The 26,056-nt window shown below is 34.9% G+C and overlaps 1 protein-coding gene across 2 annotated transcripts in view; it reads left to right on the top strand.

Moving 5' to 3' along the window:
• Positions 1 to 1,059: 1,059 nt before the first annotated feature.
• Positions 1,060 to 26,056, top strand: part of LOC120335853 (basement membrane-specific heparan sulfate proteoglycan core protein-like) — a 64,713-nt gene continuing 39,716 nt past the window's right edge. The window contains exons 1-16 of one of the 2 annotated variants that reach the window (XM_039403469.2): positions 1,060 to 1,326; positions 8,790 to 8,982; positions 10,171 to 10,236; positions 18,870 to 18,979; positions 21,485 to 21,546; positions 21,792 to 21,976; positions 22,074 to 22,141; positions 22,380 to 22,581; positions 22,946 to 23,068; positions 23,182 to 23,313; positions 23,531 to 23,720; positions 23,896 to 23,993; positions 24,139 to 24,269; positions 24,629 to 24,847; positions 25,398 to 25,586; positions 25,906 to 26,024. In XM_039403469.2, the coding sequence (XP_039259403.2) occupies positions 1,252 to 1,326; positions 8,790 to 8,982; positions 10,171 to 10,236; positions 18,870 to 18,979; positions 21,485 to 21,546; positions 21,792 to 21,976; positions 22,074 to 22,141; positions 22,380 to 22,581; positions 22,946 to 23,068; positions 23,182 to 23,313; positions 23,531 to 23,720; positions 23,896 to 23,993; positions 24,139 to 24,269; positions 24,629 to 24,847; positions 25,398 to 25,586; positions 25,906 to 26,024 (2,162 nt within the window). In that variant the 5' untranslated portion in view covers positions 1,060 to 1,251. The remainder of the gene's footprint in view (positions 1,327 to 8,789; positions 8,983 to 10,170; positions 10,237 to 18,869; positions 18,980 to 21,484; positions 21,547 to 21,791; positions 21,977 to 22,073; positions 22,142 to 22,379; positions 22,582 to 22,945; positions 23,069 to 23,181; positions 23,314 to 23,530; positions 23,721 to 23,895; positions 23,994 to 24,138; positions 24,270 to 24,628; positions 24,848 to 25,397; positions 25,587 to 25,905; positions 26,025 to 26,056) is intronic. The other variant, XM_039403470.2, reaches the window with a different exon arrangement.

Raw genomic sequence — 26,056 nt, forward strand, 5'->3', positions numbered from 1 at the left:
TTCAAATTTTGTTTGAAAACTCTTACTTATTTGTGGTTCATCCCGGAAAAGTATAGAATTTCTCATAAATTCTTCTTTAAATAACAGTAGTATAATCGCAATATACTAGATATTTCAAGGTCGGACGAAATGGGATTTATATTGACCCAGTACACGCCGTCGCCCATCAGGGAGCTAAATCTCAGCCTATTCATAAGACGGCGGCGACGGAGTTGCGGAACGGAAACGTACCGTCTGATCTGTTACCGGCGGACGATAAAGTACGTTCTCATCGGACGTTTACATTGCAAATATAAACGACGGGGCAAACGCGACTAAATAAACCAGGTTAACGTAGCCGCGCCTCGAAGAAGAAAAAACGGCGACGCGACGAAGAAAATGCTTGGCACCGTATATTTGGTCACACTTCGTGAGTTGTCGTCGACGGTGGCAGTTTACGACATTGTTAAAGCAGGATTAGTACGTTGTTGACCTCTATTGTATAAAGCTAGTAATACGGTCGCCAACATGGTGCTTTTGTGGCAATTCTCGAAGCCAGTTCAGTAGAAATGTAGCTCTTGTGCAACACGACAGACTAAATTCGTAGAGTATGAGTCAGCGCTCCAAAATAGCCTTCGCTATTATCTCATCAGCTGTAACTTTAGCATAGTCGACCAAGTTGCAAAGTACAATTCCCGTTGTAACGCCGTACAAAAATATTCTTCTTCCAAGCTATTCATTTCACTACAAATAAGCTAGAGTTCTGCTTTAGTGAATTTTCAGTTGGGATAGGTTTCGTAGTTTGAGGCTAAAAGTAGCGTAGTGTTTTATAAATCCATCGGCACTAATTCCCAGACATTTTCCGAAATTAATTGGCGAGTTCCTCAACGGTTAAGGCTTAATTAAGATCGCTTAACGATGTTATCTTTAATTTGATTTACACAGTCCTGTGTTGGTTACATCGCAGCAAGCACACTACCATAAATCCCGGCGAATGGAAGATAATTCTCCGGGCGTTCTCGGGAGTAAAACACGATATAAACGCTAGTCGAAGACTCAATTTTGTCAGCTTGAATTTTATATTATATATTTAGTTTTAAATAACCAGATAACGTAATTAAGTTAGGAGTATCGCCAAGAGGGACTCAAAATATAAAGTTCGCTTGTATGTTTTGTGATTAAGAGAAATCTGCTTACGATAGACCTTTTTATAATCAACAATAAGGATATAAGAGAAATCTAAGAAGCAATTACCAAGAGGATTTATCCGAAATGGATATGTTATGGCTTGGCGTTTTTGCCACATTGGCAATTGCCACATGCCTCGCCACACAAGACTTGAATTTGGTGAGTAGACTGTTCTGAGTAATTTAATTTAATCGGCTGCAATCTCTATTACAAAAGACTGGACTTTGACTTCCCATATAAGAACCCTTTCAACACATTTGGATTCAGGTTCCTAAATTGCATTTGCGATAACAAATGTTAGCCGATTTCAAGTGCCTTTGGATCTCGTACTCTATGGGCAATGGCCTCTGATGTATTGTGTCTATAAAGGATTACAAATCAAATCATGTTGGATTTCAGCTTTACCTATGTGTCCGTTCATTGAACAGTGCAACCAAGAATTTCTTCGCTCGTATGTTTTATTTTTAAACTTTGACGATTTCTAGCATTACGTATATAAACAAACAAATGATATAACAACATACATGACATGACCCTGGACATAAAGTCTTCAGTCTCGGACGACGACCTTGTTTAATGTGTGTATATGATCAAAGCTGTTGTTCAAACAGTTATAAAATGTAACCTATGATCGGTCACGGGGTTATATTTTGTGCGAGTGACCGACCACCCGAACTTTGTGCGGGATTGAGATTCGTGTTTCGGTAACGCTTGAAGTCTTAAGTAAAAAACAAACGTCATGTAAATATTTGGCTCTTGTGTTTTATGATTTTTTCTATTTTTGAACGCCTATCTGCATCAAAGTTGTATCAAAATAGTCACATATGTTGAAATATGATTGGTATTTTTTAATTTAATTTATACGGTTTGTCTTGTAAAAGAGCCATCTATTCTATTGTCGGTGGATTCTTTAAAATTTTCAATCTTAGTTTCTAAATCATTAGCGATTGCAGTAATAAATTCCAGGAGGTAAATGCAATTTTCACAACAAATGGACGTAATGGCATTTTCTCACGGTTTTAGATTCGTGGAAGGAGTTTTCTTTCAGGAGTATATCTTTGACTTCCCTGTCGATACGGCAAATAATTTCGATTATATACTTCAAACCCGACTCCCGCTTCGCATAACACAAATACGGTGACAATTTGATGATTGAAATAGAAAATGTTAGAATTTCATTTCTATAGTCTTGCTCTAGCATATGTAACAATGCAAACCGACCAGGACATGAACCGGAACTGCCGAACAAAAAATAATTTGATCGGCCACCCACTAACTCACACTTGGCAAATGAAAACCATCACACAGGGTATACTGAAATCATTCTGTAACGTTCTCCATAAATGTGAAAATCAGCTTGCGCTTTCGATTGGATTTACAAAAAATGATCACCGACAGTATGGCACCATTGGGTGTGTTGGGAAATAGGATTCAGTTATGTTTTGATTTGAACAAAATCGTTATTTAGATCTCTTTTCGTGATTACGCTCCGTTCTATTCAAATATTTCATAGTTTGTCTACTTGGTTTCATGCGTCGTTATGGATGGCGCAAGGTAATTTAAATTGACCAACTATGAAATTAATTATCCACTGTTAGTTTCAGATATTTTGTATCTACGTAATGCAAAATATGGAATTGCAATATAAAAATACAATATTGCATGATGCAGTTAGTGATAATTATAATGCCATCTCACAACGCCTCTGGTTTTAAATCACCATCAGCAACTGTATTTGCGCGTTTAAATGCCGGGTCCTGTGGGATTTTATATGTAGGTCATTGAAGAGCTGAAGCAGAAGCATGCTATTATTGTATGATATATAATCTAGTACTTTTCCTTTCTAGGCTCTAATTTTGATTATTTTTATTGATCTGCTTATGTACAAAGAATGTGCGAAACCAATGTGGTTTACTTACAATATAAAATAACCATGTCACATTTCGTGCGAATATTCCCGCAAAATTGCGCTTTCAAATTGTTCATTACAGCCATTAAAACGATGAGTCTAAATTGGAAACGGTATCAATGTAGGATGCTAGGAACGCTTGCACTACCGGATATATTTGACCACACAAGTCGACAAAAGACATTTTTCGAATGATCAGTTCGTGTATGCCTCTTCCATTCACAGCTCACTTTGGGCGTATTTCACGAAGCAGAAATTCTTTAATTAGCCTGCATGAGTTCACAGTTTAAAATATACTAACTTTTTGAACCCATCTTGCTGTAACTAATAGGCTTATATCCCTTATCAACATGCTTATCTGAGTCTAATCCATGCAACGTTGCGCATAGGAATGCTTACATTTACATCTTGCAACTCTGTCGATTTATTGATGCAAACCATCCGCTACTTTTATATTCAATAAAATTTTATATATTTATTCATTTAATCATGATTCTTGAATCAGATTTTGTAATACACCGTAATACAGAAACACAAGAGGTTGCATTTTCTGCTGCATATGTTAATAAATAAAAATGAAAAACTCTTTTTCAAGTACCAATAAATACAGGTGAAATTTTATTTTATTAAAAAAAGTTGATTGCAATGCCAACGCGTTACCAACAGAACACTAAGTTTTGCTTCGAAATATTGCTTAAAATTAGTGATTCATTCGTTCTAATATAATTATGTATTGAGAACATTTGTTGAACAATTATCACCAGCTTCCACTCGCTGCTGATAAGAGTCTCAGCAGAGCAATGACCATCCCCAAATTCAAAAAACTCCGAAACAAAATATCATGCAGTACTCCACAAAAGATAACTAAAATACGAGCATTCGATGTAGATATATAAAATACATGATGAAATGAGTACATTCATTATAATTAAACATGATAAAGATTAAAGAATCAAAACTTTTTGTCAGAAACTCAATATTTGGCTTGCAGGTTTGCATGTTTATTTTGGAGGTTCGGAGGCTGGTCAGATATGTTGCCGTTTTCCCACATTCCCGAACACGCCGCTTTCGGAAGTTTCTGGAAGGGCAATAAACAATACAAACTGCTTTCAACGTATTCCTAATCACGATGGATATACTGTATAACTTGAACAAACTGCCTCAAATAATCGCAAAATTGTTGGTACTAATTTGGAAGCCAACTTTGTGAAAATAAGAATCTATCTCCCGTGTCTCCAGACAGTTAGCAAAATGAACATCTTGTCATTGGCGAACCATATAATCAAAGGTTTACCTCTTCAAATATAATCGGAAACGTCGTCCACAAGTGTGACGTCTTTTAGAATCGGCCTGGTGTGTAATTTTGTTTCAACTATGCCGCGACTCTATTGTTATATTTATGAGGCTAACATCGCGACGCGTAGGATATTTATCTAAAATAGGGTGTGATACCATTTGGGTACCGAAATATCTTAACAAAAATCATATTATTGCAGACTTGATATAGATTGACACCAAATTATGATTTGAATAACTTTGTTAAAAATGGGATACAAGGTTACATAATTTTGCATTATACTGAGTATATCGTTTACAGTTTCGATCACTCACCACGTATTATGGATTTATTGCCTTCAGTAATGCTAATTTATTCGCACTGACCTAGTAAAGTAGTATTCAATTAATTACGCCTATTGATCTTTATTTGAACGATTACAACGAGCATATCCGTCGTCGGCCTCGTATTTTTTATGGCTGAATACGAGTGCAGAATATAGCGTAATAGGCTCTCCTCGTGGTATACGAATGTTATTTTAAATAGATCTTTTTAGAATGAAGCACAAATTGAAATTTCATTATGAAAAAGATCATCACCAAAGGTTGATACTATACTCAATGAATTTAATTCTGAATATTCCACTGGCTGTGGTATATTCGTTTCCGTCGTACATCTGGTTAAGATTTATAATTGTAGAATTCGACTTATTATTTCTTAAATGCATGCACTTCAGTCGACGCGGACATCGTCGGTTTCCATCTGATAATGCGCCTCAATCATAAAGAGATTATGAATTTTCGAACCATCCTTACCAATACGAACGAGATCTGTCGGTAATGGACGGTTCATTTCCATTTACCTATTATCATTAGGCTCTGTCTAATGGATCACGGCTGTGTCATCGAGGTACAAACAATCCTATAATCGGTGGTTAATATAGATGTCGTCAGCTAATAATTAGATACTTTAATTAATTTCCAGGTAATTATTTAACTCCGCAGTTGATCTCTATACTCAGATGAGGTTAGCTCATTATTAATTTGTTAAATTGAACTTGTTATATCGACAATCGGAGATAATGATACTGATTATTAATTTTCCGACCGTGGAAAATTCTTAACATTTGTTTACACTGGGGGTGGGCAATAGGCGGCCCGCGGGCTACCAAGCCATTTATTGTGGCCCTTGTCGACACTCGTATTTTCCCCATCAAGCATAAAATCATAATCAGACGGTTTATGTTTAAAAAGGCAAAAAATGGGTGAAATGGGTAAAAATACAAGTTTTTTTTTGCTTTCGCTCTTATCGCTGCGTTTAATCTTTTGCCGTTTTGCCCGGTGCCTTTTTTACTATAGATCGGTGTGTACATGGAAAAACTAAAGTTTTTGCGCTCCCGAAGTATGCGCACCAAGATGGCGCACAACCTGAACCCTAACCTGCTACACATACTATGTTCAGGTTGTGCGCCATCTTGGTGCACATACTTCTGGAGGTCCAATTTTTTTATGTGGCCCCGCTGGATATCTGAAATTGATTATTTGGCACACCGACAAAAATGTTGCACACCCCTTGTCTACACTCTATGTGGATATTTGTGATTTTCTGATATGGAGAATGTTTCGCGTTATGTCGACGGTTTTGATATTTTGATGGGAGTTAAGGACCTGAATAACATTTTAAATTCTTTTGCGACTTTACATTATTACAATCCCTGGCATATTAGCACAGCCAAGTAAATTTTTATGACCAATTTTCCAAAACCAATATTACATTATCATAGTGAAATGTCATGAATCATTTTAGTATTGTTTAGATATGTTCGCAGAGTCGTACAAACGACTTGCAAAATTCTGTTTGGGCGTCGATTAACATGTTTCTCCTTAAGAATTAGGATTTGACTAGCGATTTGTATCAGAAAAAAAATCAATATTTTCATCTTGTTCGGTTCAGCTTATGCATTGTACGGACAAACAGCGAGACTAATGTTAGATTTTTATCAAAAAATAGCGGAGATTGGGTGTGATAATAGTCTTGTTAAGTTTGGTTGAAACACCGAACCATCAAGTATAATGAGTAGATATATCTAAGATATAAGCTAAATGATGAATATCACAACCTTGACCCAACGAAATTGTGAAATTTAAAATTGGTAGATAAAATGTTGTCGCGGAATCGTAGTTCGCCCATAACAATGACAATCTTGACGCTTGGACCCGTAAGAAGAATTCACAATTTGAAAGATTCGCCGAAGTTTTCACTAAATAGCCAGCAGGTGGAACGAGAAATTCTCAATTTCTTTGTGGTACCCACACCTCGGTAAAGTCTAGACTCTAGATTAACAGTGATTAAAATTAATGGCGATTTTTATTCTAAGAGGTGAAAGTAAATGCAAAAATTGCCTAACAATCATCATAAAAATTGCGTAACAGAAAGAGGTTAAACAATCTTCTCATTGCAAAACATTTTTAAACTTTGATCCATCTTTCTTCAAATAATCTCTATATTTCATTTACGTTTATTTGCACATTTGATACTCCTAGGGTACGTTTTATAATATTTTCAATTTGTTTTGTTAATCATTTTCTTGTTTCAATACCAATGGATCGAAAACTCAAATATAAAGACTCAAATTATATTAGGTTGAGGATGACACTCAATTGTCCCTTCGTTCTAATTTGTGTAATGGGATATGTTTTCGGGAACAACATTAATTTCGGATGTAGGTTTCTGCGGATCTATGGTGTGTTCACTTCGTATTTGTATGTCTGTATTGAATACATTGGATCAAGGCTATCATTTTTATCTTTTAATTGAAAAATCCGCATTTGTTGGTCAAGTTTGTGACCCAAAACAGTGAACTTAGACTTTTGTCCGGTTTTGGGTTAAATAAAATTCGTAGTTGGGACATCATTTGGAAGTACATTAGTCCACAGAGATATTACAAATCTAAAATGTACCTATATAGGAAAATAGACATATTAGGTCGATAACTGTCGCAATGCTCGTTCTCTCTCTCATTTGGATTACTTTTACTTCTACTTCAAATAAAATTGTAAATTGATATCATCAACACGTATAATTGATCCCAGATAACCTATGTTTATATTTCCCAATAATATTATACTTTCGAAACAGTATTATTTCCGCAATTCATAGTTTATTAGATGGGGAAAGTTGCTTTGCTGTCCAAAATCTGCTGATATTCCCCTATTTTGGGTTCCATCGCTGGGTTGTATCCAAATCTCTCCAATATACTGAATTTTCATGTCTGGCGTTCCAAATGGGACATTTTATTTCCAATTTTTAGTCATAAATTTCTCCAGAAATTCGATCCTGGTTTACACTTTGTAAAGGAACGACTTACTAAACGAGATTGTGTTAATATATATCGTTCGTAAATATTTTGTTCCTTCGCTACATAAAAGTTATTTTTTTGGAAGTATATTAATAATATTTCCAGTGTTTTGAGCTCTTTGCTGTATTATCCATGAGCTTTATCAATTCCTGCCATATAGTTTTGTTCGGCATGGTAATGAAGTTATGTTGAAAGGACAGATTGTGATTCATTCAGACGATTAAAAGCCCAGTTGAGATCAAGACTTACCAATCTGTTTGTGGCTAGACAATGAGTCATTTACTAAAAGTCGTACAAGTAACCCTTTTCGAAAAACAAATAAAATTGTATGATATTTAACAATTATTTTACGTTCTTCTATTTGATATCCCTGGCCATCACATAATGCAAATCTCATGATTCATAACCTTAGATGCCATGCCATTTCAACACATCCCTTGATAATTTCTCGTAAGATTTACACGATGGAAGCAATAAAATTTTCGTTTTTGTTTATTGTGATATGTAGGGTGAACTGCATTTTGATCTGTTTGCAATTAGGTTCAAATGGGTATAAATAAAACTAAGGTCGCTACTTTGGCAGCTTGGTTGGCCTATTGCCTCCAATGACAGATATTATTTAATCATATTTTATATTTAAACTTGTGCCTTTACTCGATGATTCTGGATATTAGGGTTCATTTATGCCAATAACAAAGTCACCAAGTAGTGAGTGCATGTGACCTAACGAGAAGGAAATTTCCTTAATAAAAGCTAATTTTAGGGAATTTGCTTACGGTACAGTTTGGCAACCGTTCTCATAAATATGCCTATTCAAGAACCCCAATCACCAAACTGGTGCCATGATATGAGATGTCGATAAACGGACGGCACATGTGGTTGACCACTGGCAATCGTCAAATGTTTTGGAAGTTGTTATGCTCTAAATATAATGTACGAATCGCAGAATTTAAAATAAAAAATGTTAATTAATGCGATATAAAGTTATTTGTTACAAATAAATATTCTTCTATTAGGAGATTGTGTTTGTGCCATCTATATATAATATTGTAGACATAATGCATGATATTCATTTTTAGGATCGGGAAGTGATCAGGCAATCAATTTTATCATATCGTTCAAAAAGAAGTATTTGGAATCTGTACGATCTCGACTTTTCTCCAAGAATGAAAAGAGTTCGTAGGCAATTGAATTTTCCTACCGACGACGAAGATTTTGATGGCAGTGGGGAAGACGTTTTTGACGGTGAGATGGCAAGCGGGAATGGCGAAGGTAGCACGCATGCTCATGTGCATGGCTTTTAATTTATAATCAATTTGAAAACTTCGATGTGTTAGCGACCATTAGATGTTGAAATTACGAAGACAATGAACGATATTATATCGAATTCTTTCCGTCGGAAAGAAGACGAGAAAACCTCAACTGGCCGTGGCCAAGTCTTCTCAACCCCAGTATAACGTTATTATTACAAAACCAAATGTTCTACAAAGGTATCAACTAGACGTATGTATTTGTATTTTTATCACGACAGCACTCCTCCTTAGGCAGTAAATGGTTCTAATGTTCAATTTTCCACCGATAAATGCCTTATAAGACTTGGCTGTAGGTACTCAACTGACCCCAACACACACACTTCCCAATTTCCTTATTGAATGGCGGTTGGCCTTATATTCTCCCAATATTAATCATTTGGATAGCGAAGGTTATACAAAAGGTATGTCGTCTGTTACAAGTTTTTCCCGCGTATGAGTGGTATCCTATATAAAGAGGATGAACATGCTTGATCAACGAAGAGTCAGGTGCTGTAAATTTTGCAAATAAGCTCTTTCAGACAATATGCACAAAGCACTACATGCATGTAATTTAATTTGTGATTAGTTTTTAACACGTCACTCATATAATTCAGCTTTATTTTTTATTTCAATAATCTTGTCACATCTAAATGTAGATTTTGGTCTAGGCCCAGCCTGGAGGAACCATTGCAATTTCAATAATGTTTTATGTTAATGCTTGCTGCTTGCTTGCCCTGCTTCCATATGGATCAGAAAGCGTAGTGCTAATGTTAATTGGTAGCATTGTAGTATTTTCTTTTGTAGCTCCATATGCATTCACACACCATTGCCTAACTAGTTTTAGTTCACATTTATAATTCAACTGCATTGAAGTCCATCAACACGTGGTTGCAAATTGAGTATTTAGATTGCATATATAAATAGCTTTACAGGAAACTTGCAACGTCTAGCAGATGTGATTTTATTACAAATCCTATTGTATGAGGTCAAATGGGAATAGACTATTTAAAACTAACCTTGCTGCAAAATGGCAATGACATTCCTGGCAATGTTTCGAACACTTTTCGCCATATTTTTTAATAAAATAAACTTTCCTCCCATCGCCAGTTCGCGTAGGAGGGCTACACGTATATTTTATGGAATTTTACAAATATAATATGTATTTTAGGTATAGAACCTACACCACCTGATGAAACTGGGCCAGATGTTGCCATTGTGAAAATAATTGAATGGGGTGAGTCAGTTACATATTGTCAAATTAAAAAATAGATAAAAGTAACTAACTACGTTGCAAGACTGAAGATTTTAGGGTTTTTAAATACCGGTAAGAATATTTCCGGAATATTTTTGTAGTTACTTTGAAGTTGTAAAGTGAAATAACTTTGCCATTTCATAAGTTTTGTCTTGTATTTTTGACCGTTTCCGCTAATTCTATTGTTGAACAAAATGAATGGTTGAAATTACGTTAATATCACACTATTTTGGTGCAAACTTAAATTCACAGTAAGATTGTACAATAATAAATCGCAAGATGAAAGCTAAGCTTTGAATAGGATTTTATTCATTCTAGATTTTATTGCTAACTACGAACGCTAATGATATTGTCTGACAAAAGAGATTGTTTTTTATGGTTAGTTTAACCTAAATATGAGTTTATTAGTCATAATTACCGATCAAGCGTGTACCATATATGAAATTTTGTTGCTATTTGGAAAAATGAGTGTTGCATGTGACTTGAACAAAATTTTGTAGTTTTACCTGAATTTTACCCTGTTCAATATATAGAAAACCGTAGTAAATATTTGGTATTATCACATATGCCCAAGACTTTTCACATTGGTAGAAATAATTGATTTATGCAAAACTTTACGCTCAATTGAAGATTTACCGGAGAGCGTTGTAAAGATCAAAATGTTTAATTGAGCGTATTATGGTTACAACTTTCACTCAGTCGAAAAATATCGTATACTTACACAAAATCAAGCATGTGCCATAAAAGAAACACACGGTCTCTGGGTGGCCCTACGAGGGCACATACTTGATGCGGCACTGTTTTGCTTAGGTATTTGTAAATGCCGATAATTCTCATTAAGCTGTAAATCTACCGGTACCAAAGGCAGTTAGCGTTATAAAAAATTGATATGCGCATGCTTCCATTTTCCCATGTCCGTCTGCATTCCGCCACACCCATTTTACGCCGACATGATTTCTGTAACTTCAACTCCCTTCTCGGAAATCCGTCGTAGGAATGCAGCGGTAGAATTTGAGAATAAATTCAAGATACGTTTTCTCTATATGCCTTTGTGGGTAAAAGGTAGTGTGGATTCCTAAATCAAACATTTGAGTTATCAAACAATTATTTAACTGATTTATTACCCTGATTATTCAATTGAAATGCGGGAATAACATCTTCAAAAATATGGTGTAAATTTACCTTAGTTGGTAGGCTATACGGTTTCACGATTTGATGTAGGCAAACATAAAACTGAATATGAGTTTGAAAGTGAGTTAGCCTAAATTAATTAGCAACTATTGAGAATTTATATCGTTTTTGGAGTTATCTTTTTCTTCTCAATATAGCGATACCGCTTACAAATATTGCGTATTAAAAATATTTGTATAATTGTTTCGTGATTTCTATGTTTTCAACATTTGTGTGTGTGTGTTTTCTTTATTTATTCGATGCCAGTTTTCCATTATGTCAACTGATAATCTATATGCAATCCGTTAACGTTTTCGTAGATCTTGCATCATATAAACCCATTTTAAAAAAAATTCCCATAATTTAATTTTCAAAACGAACTTGGAAGAAATTTATTTAAGATTCAACAATGTTCAAGCGCAAACAATTTTATCAATACAACATACAAAGTACAACGAAATCATTGTTACCTACACCTACACTCTTTGCAGCTACAACTCTATAATTACTTCTTGCTTTTGTGTTTTCATTTATGTACTTAGGGTCGAAATATGTACTTTGTCTGATTGGTGCCAAATTACTAAGCTTTTATAAAAGACTATTGATGTTTCGCAAATGTTTACAAATTGCAGTTTTCTCACCCATAACCAAATGTCAATCAACAGTGGAAAAAGTTTAGTCCTAAATATAAAGCAGAAAGAATTTAAAAATAGAATCCTAAAATGTGCTTATATAAAAATGAAAGACAAACCACACCGCCAACTAAAAAGGACAATGATTTGGACTTTGCCATAATAGCCTACGCCCTACAGTCTTGTGAGCTTGCTTACAGTACAATCCTGTAACTTTCGAAATGATACTGAATAAATATAAAATTTCAGTAAAGCTCTGATTCGTATTTCGTGCTCCTCTGTGCATGCAAAGTACTACATTACCGCACACTTGAACAAACATAGTATAAATTTCGTAGTTATAATGAAAATAGGAGAACACAGAAGTGAAGTTTAGCTTACATATATATGCAAAATCGTAGACTTTTGTTGTAGGATTACTTACATCTTGATAGACGCTTTCAGAAAAGATTGAAAATTCCAAAGCACGTGAAACTATTACAAAAATGGAATTCAAGCTGGTCAATTTTGGGATTTCTGCTATTTCTTCAATATTAAGTGTTCATAATAGCATTAAATGATTATTGTGACAACTCTAAAATAAAGAGGCCGCCCTGTCTTCTCTCCCTGTCATCACAAATTCAGCGGAATGGGCATACATAACTAAATTAAACAAAATAAAAACCATAGTAGTACATCGATCACGTATTAGTTGAACCTGTAACTTGACAACTCCAATCTATATGCTGATTTGGGAGAATAGTCTTCATACTTGAAAATAAAAAATACAGGATATATTAAAGATCAACTCTATAATTACTTGTTCATAAGTAGGATGAATAATCGGATAATTTTCGCGACATCTGAGAAAGCCACTAAAATCAATTTACCACGAGAACTTAATTGTTCAAAATTATATGTTAAATAGGCCTGCGCTTTGTGCTAAAATTAAATCCCATAAACCTGATTACCTCTTCGAAACTGGGAGATATTGCGATTTTGAAATTGCTTTTAAATGACGGAAACATTAACAAATGCATCCCTTCCAAAGGGATGTTACATTCCTTCTTGGTTTTTTATTTCTGTATTTATTTTAATTCTTGAGCGACAGAAAAATACAATTGGTAACCAAAAAATTAACTGTATTCTTCAGTTATTTTGGGGCGTAATTTATCACATTATACGAATACGAGAATATTATTATTATTGAAATACTATCGTATCTTGTTGAATTAAATGAAAACAGAAAGAACTTGCATTTACCCACTTTCCAGCTGTGAATTCTAATCTGTCTCTCAACCAAATTTCATCCGCAATCCAAGCTTAGTTTGGAATGCCTAATGCATTTTACATCAATGAAGGTAGTATACACAATTATAAATTACAATCATTACATGGATCCCAAATAATATCCCATGCATACACATACGCATTGGTGGTATTAAGTAAGCCAATGAAACCTCAGCAGGTTTCTCGTACTCAAAAGTGTTTCGTGTCATTAGTAAATTCTGGGACAGTAAATAGTGAAGCAGACTTCCGCATAAGGCCGTCGTTATTGAACATGTAGGGTAAAAAAGTCTTACAAAATTGGATCCGCTAAAACAACGTGAGTCCTTGTGAGATGATGTTTCAACCGCGACGGAAAGGATAAACATTGATATGAATAATTTTATAAACTAAATAAACGCACTAATGACATCACTTGTAACTGAACAAATCAACTTGTTTTATGTAAACATGACACAAAAAGGATTTCGGTATATACTCAAACAATATTTACTGAGGCATATCATAAGATATTACTACACAAGAAACGGTACTTAGTGAACTCAAACTTCCACCGTAGTAACCAGCCCGTATTCTGAATCTTGACAAGTTGAAATGGACATACAATGATTCTGATAAACATAGATTATTTCCCACTTAAAGATTCAACGAGGATAATACGTTCTGTTAAAAAATCACTGTACGAAAACCAATTTGTACTACATACTGATCTGAAGCACGGTTCTTCAGAAAACTAGGATACAAATTTAAATTTTGTGTCAACCCACGAAGTGGGATTACTTGACACCGAAAATGTCCGCAAATACACAAACCCGGCCAATTTCTTCACCAGTAGCTGTAATGTATGTTTAAAATAGAAGAAATATTTAACTCGCAATTTTAAAAGAAACGTCGCTATCAATTAATGTGACGTAATGTGTACAAATGTTGCATTTTCAATGAGTCAATGTGACATAACTGTTGTACTTTTCGCCTAGTTTTCAAAATTTCAAATCTTGAATCTGCGACACCGTGTGACCAAATCCATTGTTGTAATAGGTTCTATAAACACGCTATCATTTCCTCCCCCAAATTTTGCCATTGTCGCGATCTCACATGAACCGCTACCCATATTACGCCAGTCAATAGTGGCTCAAGTATACCTCATTTTATCACAGTAGCTTACAAATCGCCGATTTCCTTATTTGAAGATTTGAGGATGTGTCAATCGTCGACTTACGAAGACGACACTTTAGAACTTTGGACGGTTAAAGTTATACAACACAGACCATTGTGTTTATGTCATATTTGGGGTTTGCGTTTATATTCAAGATTTGTTTGAGTTTGCTGACTGGGCTGTTTCACATTTCCACGATAAATTTTTAGTCTGATCGAATGTTTCGGTATTTGGAAGATCTCTCATTCAAATACCTGCAATCGCGTACAATACGGGTTATGTTTTGATCTAGAGATGAAAAACCGACCCAATTTGAAAAATATGTCCAAGTAAGGACTTGTAAAGAGGTCGCAACCTAGTACTCAATTCGCTTCCGAGTGATTCACAGTAAATAATCAAGGCTGGTATATTCCGACGCCAATTTCCAGTGTAATACGGTTTCAGTAGTACTGGTTGGGGATTATACACACACAAGTTTATATATAAAGTATCTATTTCATTTAACTTTTCAATTCAATTGAACCACAAAAGTATTTAGCCCCCAAATTACATCGTATCGTTACAATAATCTTTTGGGGTTGTAGGGGTGAAGTGTACACTTTTCGTATTCAAAGAAGCACATCCTACCAATTTATTTTTGCACCTGGTTAATGTTGTTTTATAACCGATGACGACATAATTGAGAAAAGTTTTCTGGAAATGATCGGATATTGGGAACATGGATATTGTCATTGAAGTGCTTTATATTATTCAAGAAAATCGTTAGAGCTACCTCCACTGTTTTATTTCACGAAATATGGAAATTCAGAATTGGATTCATTCAAATAAGTGCCAAAAAGACTTTGAAATTAGATACAGAAATACATGGATAAGATTGGTGTAATTTCCAACAATAAGATTTTATTTTCAATTTACAAATACACAAATACAGTTGGAAGCACATTTGATTGAGAAACTCGTCCTTACTTGTCACCTGTAACTTTTGGCTTCATTTAGTATATTCTCATTCTGCTTGCGGCAATAGGTTTTATTCAGAGTTTAGCCATTTAATTATAATGTCTCTGAAATCGCATTCAATAGTATTATTATCCTGATTATCAACCATGATATTTGATCACAGATAAGATAAGCGCCCAAATCTTGCGCTTCGGCTGTTTTGGAAATACAACTTACAATTTTTTATAATTTAATATGACAAAAGCCGCCACAACGTAAGTCGAAGAAAACAAGACTAATATTAAACCGTGTAATCCCCGCGTCTAATTGGGAAGTTATGTAGGGATTAGTTATCTTTAATTTGTAATGACGAATTTCATGTTTGTTTGATTCTGGGCAGAATACGATGGATCCGTACTATTTAACATTTGGGTTTTAAGGAGAGCCTGTTGGCTATTAGATCGTGTTGTTGGTTGCAGTAAAATTGAGTTTTATGATCTTTTTGATATGACTATATTGATTGCACTCTTTGCAAGGCCAAATTTTTCAACCACCTAACTCAAACCATGGACTGGAAGGTTCTTATTATTCCAACCTTGTTGCCTTCGTAAGTTTTCACTTTCCTACAGATTTGCTTAGGTTTGAGTATTAGGAGGAATTAATTATACCAAATTAATTTAATTTTAATTACTAATTGGGAATAAACTTCACCATTTATACAATGGAGACGGTTTTATATTACCTTTGGGTTCTTAATCATCAATAGGTGGTTGTCCTAACATCTTATATCTTCACATAAAGAGAAAAATCTGCGGTTAAAGCCTTCTTTCCTTATGATGAGTCTATTTGCGCAACAACTCATTTTTCGCATTTTAATTCTGGTGATTACATTTTATAGTACATTTCAAAAGGCATATTCAGACTCATCATTAATTGAACATCATCTAAATATAAATTGAGAGCTGCCATAAATTTTATAGGGCTACAGGATGTTACCGACGTGTTTACTGGCGTTTTGAAAGATTGTGCTAATAGAATTTTATTTGAACCATCGACTTATTATGGGCAAATATGGAAGTTACTTCACCATGCTATCCATCTTGTGTCCATACTCAGTAAGTCAATAGTCAGATCAAGTACAATTACAAAGAATGGAATTTTATTTTACGTTTTTTACATTGAGGTGGTATTTCTAGAAATCTCTTGTACTTTGGTTTCCTTCACAACTAACCGAATGTTACGTCTATCCTTCGGCTTGACGCTTTTTTAAGGCGTACTTCTTTGATATCATGTGAACTCATGACGTCATAAATAAGCTACTCTACAGTGTCATTTACGCTCGGACTAGCATTAAAATCATGAACGTAATCACGCAGTCTTATTTGTCATTGTCTCACGCATGATTGACCATGGGAACAAAAATCTGTCGCGTCTTCAGGCGACGAAATTAATACGAGGTCATTCCCAAGGGAGGATAAATTTATTAGGTCTTATTTTGAGATCATTTAATTGTTATTGGTCCAGTATTTAAAACTATAAATAGGCCAGATTACTGTATAGAAGTCACCAAAGAAGTATTTCAATAAACATGTTATTGATACTTTTGCTGTCTAGATATCACAGAGCACAAGAAAAAAACTAAATCAATATATAACTATCTTGAAAACCATGTCAATCGAACAAGTCCCGTCGTGGAAAAGTCACCCTCAATACAGTCTATAGGAAACTCCTTGTTTCAGATTTTTAAAACCAAATGTTCTATTACACAATATCGACAGTGAAATTGGGAATGTGATTCAAATTTTGCACGCATTGCCACTCCGAAACAACGACACAATCTGTGAAACATTTACTCGAAATTGTTGATAAACGTTACGAATTGCTGCTCGTTATTATGAAATTTTTGTTATCAAACTATATCAAAACCTTTCGACCTACAAACCTAGTCCATTAATCAAGATCCATAAGTGTGTTTCATCCATGGGCCATATTTAAGATATAGAATTTGTTTGAAAATGGTCTCTTCCATACTCTGTAATCGCGCCTGCTTGTATTTATTCGTTATGATAAATAGACTAATAATTTTCTATCTGTGTCGTGTAGGCAAACTAAATTTTCAAACGATGATGTAATCATAATAAATCTCAATGTTCGCTCAAGATTTTTAATGAGAGTAGAAGCGTTTTGTGACCAAGTCCTTAAAAACTCAAGACGCCATGACACACTATTTTATACACTTTGTTTAAGATAGTTTATACTTTGTTCAAGATAGACACGAAACAAATACAAAACGTATATAAAAGATTGTATCATACTTGTCCTAGCGAAAAAAAATTTGAGTCATTAATGGATTTGTCCTATTGGCTGTTGACATAAGAGCGACCATTGTCTTCAAGCAAGAAGTTCAAAAGTCATGAGTTATTCAGTCGACTGTCTCACGAGACGGGAAGTAAAGACTGATCTGATTTGGGAAGGAGCGCTACCACGAGCGCTACGAAGAATCATTTTTTGTGAATGAATGTTGATCAAAGCAAGGTCCACTCAATCAGAAGTGAAAGATACTCACCCAGTGAAACATTGATAACCACTGAAATTCTTAATCATTGAATATAAATAAATACGTGCGTGAGTGAGTGAGTATGCTTGAGTGAAGGCATTTTCAACAACTACAAAGACTAATATTTGAGTAATCGATTATTAAGTATAATTAGAAGCGTTAGAAATTTCAGCATTTTTGAATGTTGATTTTAAACGAACGATTTGTAAAGTTTTATTTGTATTTCGACATACCGTTAGGCCTTGTTTAATTTAGGAGGAAACAGGGAATAATATAATTTTGTAACTCCTCATTTCCGTGTTGTATGTCTTCCGGTTGAATTCGTCTGGTTTGGGGTTTTATTGTCTCACTGTCTAAAAAGCGACAACGTCCAATAACATTACCCATATTCGATTAATTGAGTGGCCCGCTTACGGCTGTTAAGCTTTATTCTGGGTTTCTCGTTTCGTGCAAAGTATTTAGGAATTGGGTCTTTTTCGAGCATATAAAATCCGCCCACACATGTGTTTAACTTGGGGCCATAAAAGTAACAATTATATAGGCGTTGGTTATACTGGAACGTTCTTTATGGTGTATTATGAGAGTACAGACTTTGTTTTTACAAAGTATTATTCTCACTTTCCTCAATGCTGTATTGTCTTGTGCAATGTTCAGCCGCAGAAAATACTTATAATCCCACAGATCGCATTTATTCTAATCCATCAGAATGCCTATCAAAATACCGGTGTAATTCGCGTGCCTCGTTGATATATGGTAAATTCGCAAATATAGGAGAAATTTTATAATTTGCCCAAAATTTGTGATTAATGCCTTTTACTTTGTCACGCGCCGGAGGATTCCGTTGAATAAATACTATTATATTGAAAAGTTTTTTTACTATTTGCATTTTCTTTTACAGTGTGGTACAGATCGAAGGTAAATTTTCTCGATTCCATTGAGTACACCATTGAACTTCAAGACTACACAACAGAGACTTTTCATTCCTTATCCGACAAAATTATGTTCGGGGTAAGTGTAATTTTTCATTTTACGAAAAATATTTAGCACTGTGAAAATATGCGATGAAGCAAACTCAAATTGTTAAAAGGTAAATATCGAGAGTATTTCGAGAGAGAATTTTGCGCAAACTGGGATCGGATTTGCGTTTTAACCGCGATAAAAGCTGCACGATCACTCAATGAGAATCAATTTTCCCTTGAGCCGACATTCCGCCGAAATTGTAGCGAAGGTTAAAATACTTCGAAATTTTCTAAAGTTTAAATTTTTCAACGGTAACTGACCGCTGTGGCTAGTAGCATACTGAATGCTAGCGATTGTGAAATCTCAGCGTTAAAATATTAAATAAAACTGGTCTTAACCATGGGCCACACATGTGATAGATTTTGAAGGGTGAATCAAGTATGATCAAGCTTCGGCCTGAAAGGCATGTTTACCTAACAAATCATGAATTACCCAGCAAATGAACTGAATTTACGGTTTAATAACGGAGTAGCATAGTAGTAGTAGCCTATCAAATTGTAAAATCTCATATTTTTCCGTATACTCGCCCCGGGCTAAAGTAATTTAGTTTTGCGTTGGATTCGTAATTGCTATGAGGTTTTAAGTTACAAATAGCAAAAATGCTATTTGTTTTTTGCTGAATATACTTTTACTTGTTATTGCTAAGATGATTAAGCATATCTTCATTGATGCCTAAATATATAGTGTCTGTTTTCACATTTTGTCGCAGACGATTTATAGCTTTATGCAAATATAAAGAGCCTTTTCACTAATTTGTGGAAAAGTCGGTAAATGCTTTGTGATATACAATTATTAAAGTCAAGTCACCGTGTTTCACTAAAAACTTGGCTCTAAGTCCATATTTGAAGCCACACAATGGTTTAGGTGAACACGTCGTCAAAGTTAAATATATTGCAAAAAATATTTAAGTGTGCCTTACTAATCTCTATAATTACGGTACTTGGTAAACACTTTATTTGGGGTAGCGAGCCAAGCCAAACCCCTTTATTTCCAGATTATCAACTTTATAGTGTCTCAAATGTTTGGTCAGCTGTCGCCGGTAAATATTACTCGCGTTTGCCATTTGTTAGGCAATCATTTTCAGATTTTTTTATCATCATGCTGAGTGCAGGATATCTATTTCAGGCATATTATTTTCTACTCATTTTTATCAATATTTATAGATAAGTTAGGTCAATACACCCGATAAAACCTACTTGTTACGGTATATTATCAACTACAAAAATTATTCAATTTTCCCGCATTATAGATAAATATTTGAAAGGCATTTTATGTATTGTTTTTCCACTCCCCCTGATTGAGGGCAGGGTGTAGAATGCCAACTAATGAAACAACTTGAAAGAATAAGCGTTTAAAAGATAAAATAAGCCCAGCATGGTGTTGCAGCATAGTAATTTTTGGTTTTTGTATTCCACATAAAATTTGAGTCTCTGAAAATTATCATTCGATAATTGAATCTAAAGAATGTATCAGACATTGCGAGTTTGTTCACAGAAGATTCTTACAGACAATAGCAAATAGTTGACGTGGTTGAGAAAATAGCCTTCGGTAATCCAAGATTTGTTTTTTAGTGAAAAGACAATGTTTGTTTGGGTTTTCAGATTAAAGAGATATTTTACCAATACATCCGATCAAACTATCTTTACATGAATAACCGCGCGTGGATGACAACAAATAAAAAACAGAAAACCCTCAACACCCACGAACACTGTTAAAAGAAGTTGTGATTTCAACCCTTATTTTTGGTTTATGATAATTATATGACTGAAATTTTTTCATTGCTAGACGACATACCAAATCTCAAAGATGAGCGACAAATTAACATGCTTTTAGGAACTGTCACTCCCATCGTAATCAGAGTCAAATGTTCCCCTTTCCTGAGTAAAAAGCTAGAACACACACCATCACTTAAATAATAAAACAATATTTACCGGTTACATGGTTCAAGTGTTTAACAAATATATTGCTTTCTTGTAAAAGCGTTCCTGTTTGATCCTGTCACCACCATGCATGCTGGTATATACTTCTATATAATACTATTAATGTATTACTCTGTTATTTTAATTTTGTACACTTATGATATTCGACCTACGCGGTATGTAGGCCATCCTACAACCCATCATAATAAAACTCGAAACAATATATTTGCAATTGCAAGATTATTTTTTTGTTTTCTTAGCAATATTTCTCCCTACTGAGGAAAGCTTCTGATTTACCCTCTATCCGTCTGATGACCGACCCACATTATTAACGATGGCAACAATTTTCCACTGAATTAAGCCCCCTAATCGCGAAAGATGATCCCTCCTCTTCCATTGTTTTCGAGACTTGAGCAAATAGTCAACAGAGTTTAGACATCCGCTTCACCTGTTGTTCTCGTAATCGACAAAGTCATTAAATTTGTGCCGTGGTCAAATTAAAACCGATAGGAAGCTTGGAATGAAAAATAAAGGTGGTAATAACACAAAATAACTTTGTTTATTTTTTTTTCAGGTTGAAGAATATCTATCCAGTGTATTACCAGGATACCATGAAGCTACTCCGCTTATGTTCACGTGAGTGAAAACATTTCATACACATTTCCATGCATAGTCACATCAGCTTGTTCTAATTTGAACAGTTTTCGGCTTATTTATTTACTCGTCATTACCTGTGACACAATTGGGCTTATGTCAGTCGATTGCACATGCGCAGAAAGAGGTTGTTGTGATTGTCTATTGGTATAATATCCATCAAATACTGTTGAATATTGTGATTAGGTCATAATTGAAGAAATTCTTGAACATGTTACTTTGTCTAGGCAACGTCCAAACGGCTTCGTCGATGTCTTAATTGACGTTGGAGCTTGCTCTTCCAATTCACCTGAAAGCTTAGAAAAGGCAATGCGGGACTTACTAAAATCCGGACAAATTGGAGACTTAGCTGTCACTGAAGAGGATTTTACAATCAGGGAAGTTGGAAGAGATCGGACAAGAGCGGAATGCAGTATGTTATTTTTACATTAGATTTTTTCAGATTTCGAACATCCAAGTTAATGCAGTTGTGTAAAATATACGTGACGCCAAACTTTCAATTTTTACAGGACCCGCTAGTCAAGTTGAAACCACGGCAACAACAACGTCTAAGGCCCCAACAACGACACAACAATCGGTAATGCATGTTATAATTATCGTTCAATCTGCTCACTTTTATTCGATTTCAAACTTTGTCTAATGCACCTTAGCAAATGTAAATGACTTATTAAATTAAAAAACGGAATACATATTTTCAAATTGATACCTGCTTGGTATTTTATACCGTGTATCTGGAGGAGGCAATTAGACATATGATTGTGTGCGGGGAGTTAGTGGCAATTGCTCAAAAATATTGAAATCTTTTTTAAATACAGAGAACGGAACCTACGCCCCCTGACCATGGCGACGGGATAGATGGAGACGGTACTGTTGTTGTTCGTCCGACCAGTCGCCCATTCAATTGTCGCGGCACAGAAGCAACTTGCCGTAACGGCCAGTGTATCGATCGAAGACGAATTTGCGATGGCACAAATGATTGCACAGATGGAAGCGACGAACCACCTAGTTGCGGCAACGGTAATACTTTGATAACCTGACTGTTAGGAACAGAATTAGAGATTTTATCTCAAACCAAAAGTAGCACATAGGTAACCATTGTAACGAGTGACAAATAAGCTATGCGAAGGCAGAAAGATGGATCTCTAAGATTAGCTCTATCGTACATTCTTGAAATACATTCTTGTTTTCTTCTGAAGAGTTGCAAGCCATTTTATAACTGATTTCGAAAATAACATGTAACCTTGGAATGTTAGTACCTTTTCAATTAAAATATGAATCATTCTTCATTGTTAAATTCAGCAATTGGCAGTAACTTTTTATAAAAATTATACATGTAAATACTTCGTTCATAAATATTTATAATAAATCACTATTTTTACAGCCGATTCAGGCAAATGCGATCCAACTGAATTTCTCTGTGTCGGCACCGGCATATGTGCCCAAAAGATGTGGAGATGTGACGGTGACGATGATTGCGGTGACGGGTATGACGAATTGGGTTGTCGTAAGTTGATTTAACAACTTATTTTTGGAATACATTATAATAAAGTCTTGAATTAAAAAGATTTTCTGCTGTGCGATCACATATATACCTAAATTAAATGCATACATTTTTAGCCACTGCTGCACCTGGTTCGAACTGCCGTGGAATTGAATTCGAATGTTCTTCTGATTCTATGTGCGTTCCGGCAAGTTATCAATGCGATGGAGAAACCGATTGCCGAGACGGTTCCGACGAAGATGGATGCGGTAAGGCACTTATAATTGATGATAGAATGAAGTAATACATATTGTTTTAATTAGTCAGTAAATGAATGGCATTCGAATTCGGAATTGGTATGGTTGTCGTATCGCGCGAAGGACTAAATATAAATAGAAGCACTTCTTTTGAAACAAGCAACTTTGCAACTGATTTGGCATATAGAAAAAATAGAAGTTATAAATATTTTCTATTTTTCTTTTCCAGCGGCTCCTATTATTATTACTGGTCCACGAAAAAACGTTACTGTTAAAGAGGGCGATTTGGTTATTCTGGAATGTGAAGCCTATGGGATACCAACCCCTATTGTGTCTTGGAGGTTAAACTGGGGTAATGTGGGGACTCCACCCCGGATCAGCATGACTTCAGTGAATGGAAAGGGTGAATTAACTATCAAGTGAGGAAGCCTTAAATGATTTGACTATTCTAATATTGTTTTTATATAGAATTGTTATAATTGCAATGAAAATGATTTTTTTTATTTGCTTTCTATTTGAAATATAAAAATCAGTTTGCTTTTGATTTTTCAGCTTTTTATTTTTAGTCTGACTTATTGTTTGACTTGTTTTTAGGCAAGCTTGGCGAATTGATCAGGGTGCTTACACTTGTGAAGCCATAAATTCAAAAGGAAGTATATTTGCTGTACCAGATGCTGTGTTAACAGTTATTGGTGAGTAACAAATGTAATATACATGCAATATATATTTATGGATAGACAAAATTCTCTTATCAAACATATGAAAATTCGAATCAATCTGTTTTCTGCCATGTAAAAATGCTATGCAAAATGTTGAGTTCATTTTTCTCATATCAAGATGCTGGAGAACCTGATGACCAACCACCTTGTCCACCTGGACAATATGGAATGGAAGAAGATTCATGCAGACCTTGTTATTGTTTCGGAGTTACCAATGAATGTGAACCACTGAAAAGGGAATATGACGAGGTACTGGTAGTGAAAAACGTTTTTACTAACACAAAATAAAAAGCGAGTATGAGATGGTTGCGTAATTGGAGATACTATTTGTAAACTTGTGGATTCAGAATTGATGGCAAGTTTCGTGGCAAGCCAAACAAAAGTATAGTTTTTGCGTTTAGATCTGCAGTATTAAATGTCACAAGTTTTTCAAGAAAATAAGATGAACATTTTTCATGTGACAAATATCACTAATATGGGCTTCATTAAAGAGCAAGCATTTTTGAACTACAGCTAGGTTGCTTAATTTCAACACATTTTCCTTGACAATGAATCATGAAAAATTAAATTTTTGCGTCAAAATCAAATAATTTTTATTTTTTACTTAGATCGGTATAACATTCGAATCTCCAGAAGACGTCGGATACATTGAAATCAAACCTGCTGAGTCGGAGGGGGCTGATCCAACACCAGCTTCCGAACCAATTAATAGAAATCAAATTGTTGTCAAACCAGCTGCTAGAGAGCTTCAACTTATCGACCTGTCAAAAAGATTTCTTGCTGCAGCTCATTATTGGAGCTTACCAGCTCAATTTTTGGGAGCAAAGGTAAATCAGTTTATTTAGTTTAGATGATGCAAACAGCTTTTCTGTTCAGCTGTATGCAAATTTGTCTGACTAAGTTATCATGCTATTAATGTAGATTCTCTCAGAATGGATATTTTATTCTAATTTTACTATATTTTAATGCGTTTGAGACATATTTTGGTGCATAAAGGTCTCTCTGAACAAGACCCAACAATCAACCACTTATAAAAGAAGGGACACTATTTTTTGAAAGAGTTTTGAAAGAAATTTCATAACATCTGAAGGTGGTGTTCATGGGGATCGAATCTGAGAGATCTAATTGGTTGAAAAAATAAATTAAATGTAGATAATACAGCCACAATTAATAGGTTGAAAATTGTATAGTTGAGATATTGGAAATTTATTATACCTGTATATTTATTTTTCAGATATATATAGATCACTATATATAGTTTTAATATGTTTTAATGATATTCTTTTTGGATATGTTAACCCATGTACCTATTGAGACCAACACCACTCTTGTTAATGTTTTTCTTTCATGTAAAATTGGGTATCAACTTTCTAACAGATCAACAGTTATGGTGGAACACTGACATTTTCATTCAGCTACAATAACAGTTATAACTTTGAACCTAAGCCAACAAATTATAGTGATGTTATCATTGAGGGTGCCAATGGTAAAACTCTTGTCTATCACGACAAAGGAAAACACCCAGAACCAAAATCCAAGCATACAAGGAATGTCAGCCTAACGGAGGTATGTTTAAAAAAATGCAAGAATCTAATTATGAGGAATTTCCGAGCTTTTATCAAGTCCATGTTTCCGAAAACAAACACCTGGCTAACTGATCCCATACCCGACCTGGACTGGTAACCGGACGAGAGGCCGTGGTTCGCCATATGATTAAGCCGTCTTATCGGATTTCCTCTCCCCCGAGATAAATATGTAAATCCCATCCTTATATGGCAGTTTCATCATTTGGCATATCTTCCATTTCACTGTTTGAGTCCGAAATGGCAATAACTATTCCTTACTTTACAATATTATAATGTTACTCAATGTTTTTGCATTTCAGGATGGTTGGACAACACCAGGTGGTGATGTTGCAAATCGTGAAGACATGTTAGGAGTTTTGAACAATGTTGATAAACTTTTGTTAAGAACTGTTTATGACAACAGTATGCTTAGCACAGGGTATGTTAATTTGGCTTTTTGGTAACTCTTTG

Source organism: Styela clava, chromosome 2, assembly GCF_964204865.1.
Source record: "Styela clava chromosome 2, kaStyClav1.hap1.2, whole genome shotgun sequence".
NCBI classification, from domain to species: domain Eukaryota; kingdom Metazoa; phylum Chordata; class Ascidiacea; order Stolidobranchia; family Styelidae; genus Styela; species Styela clava.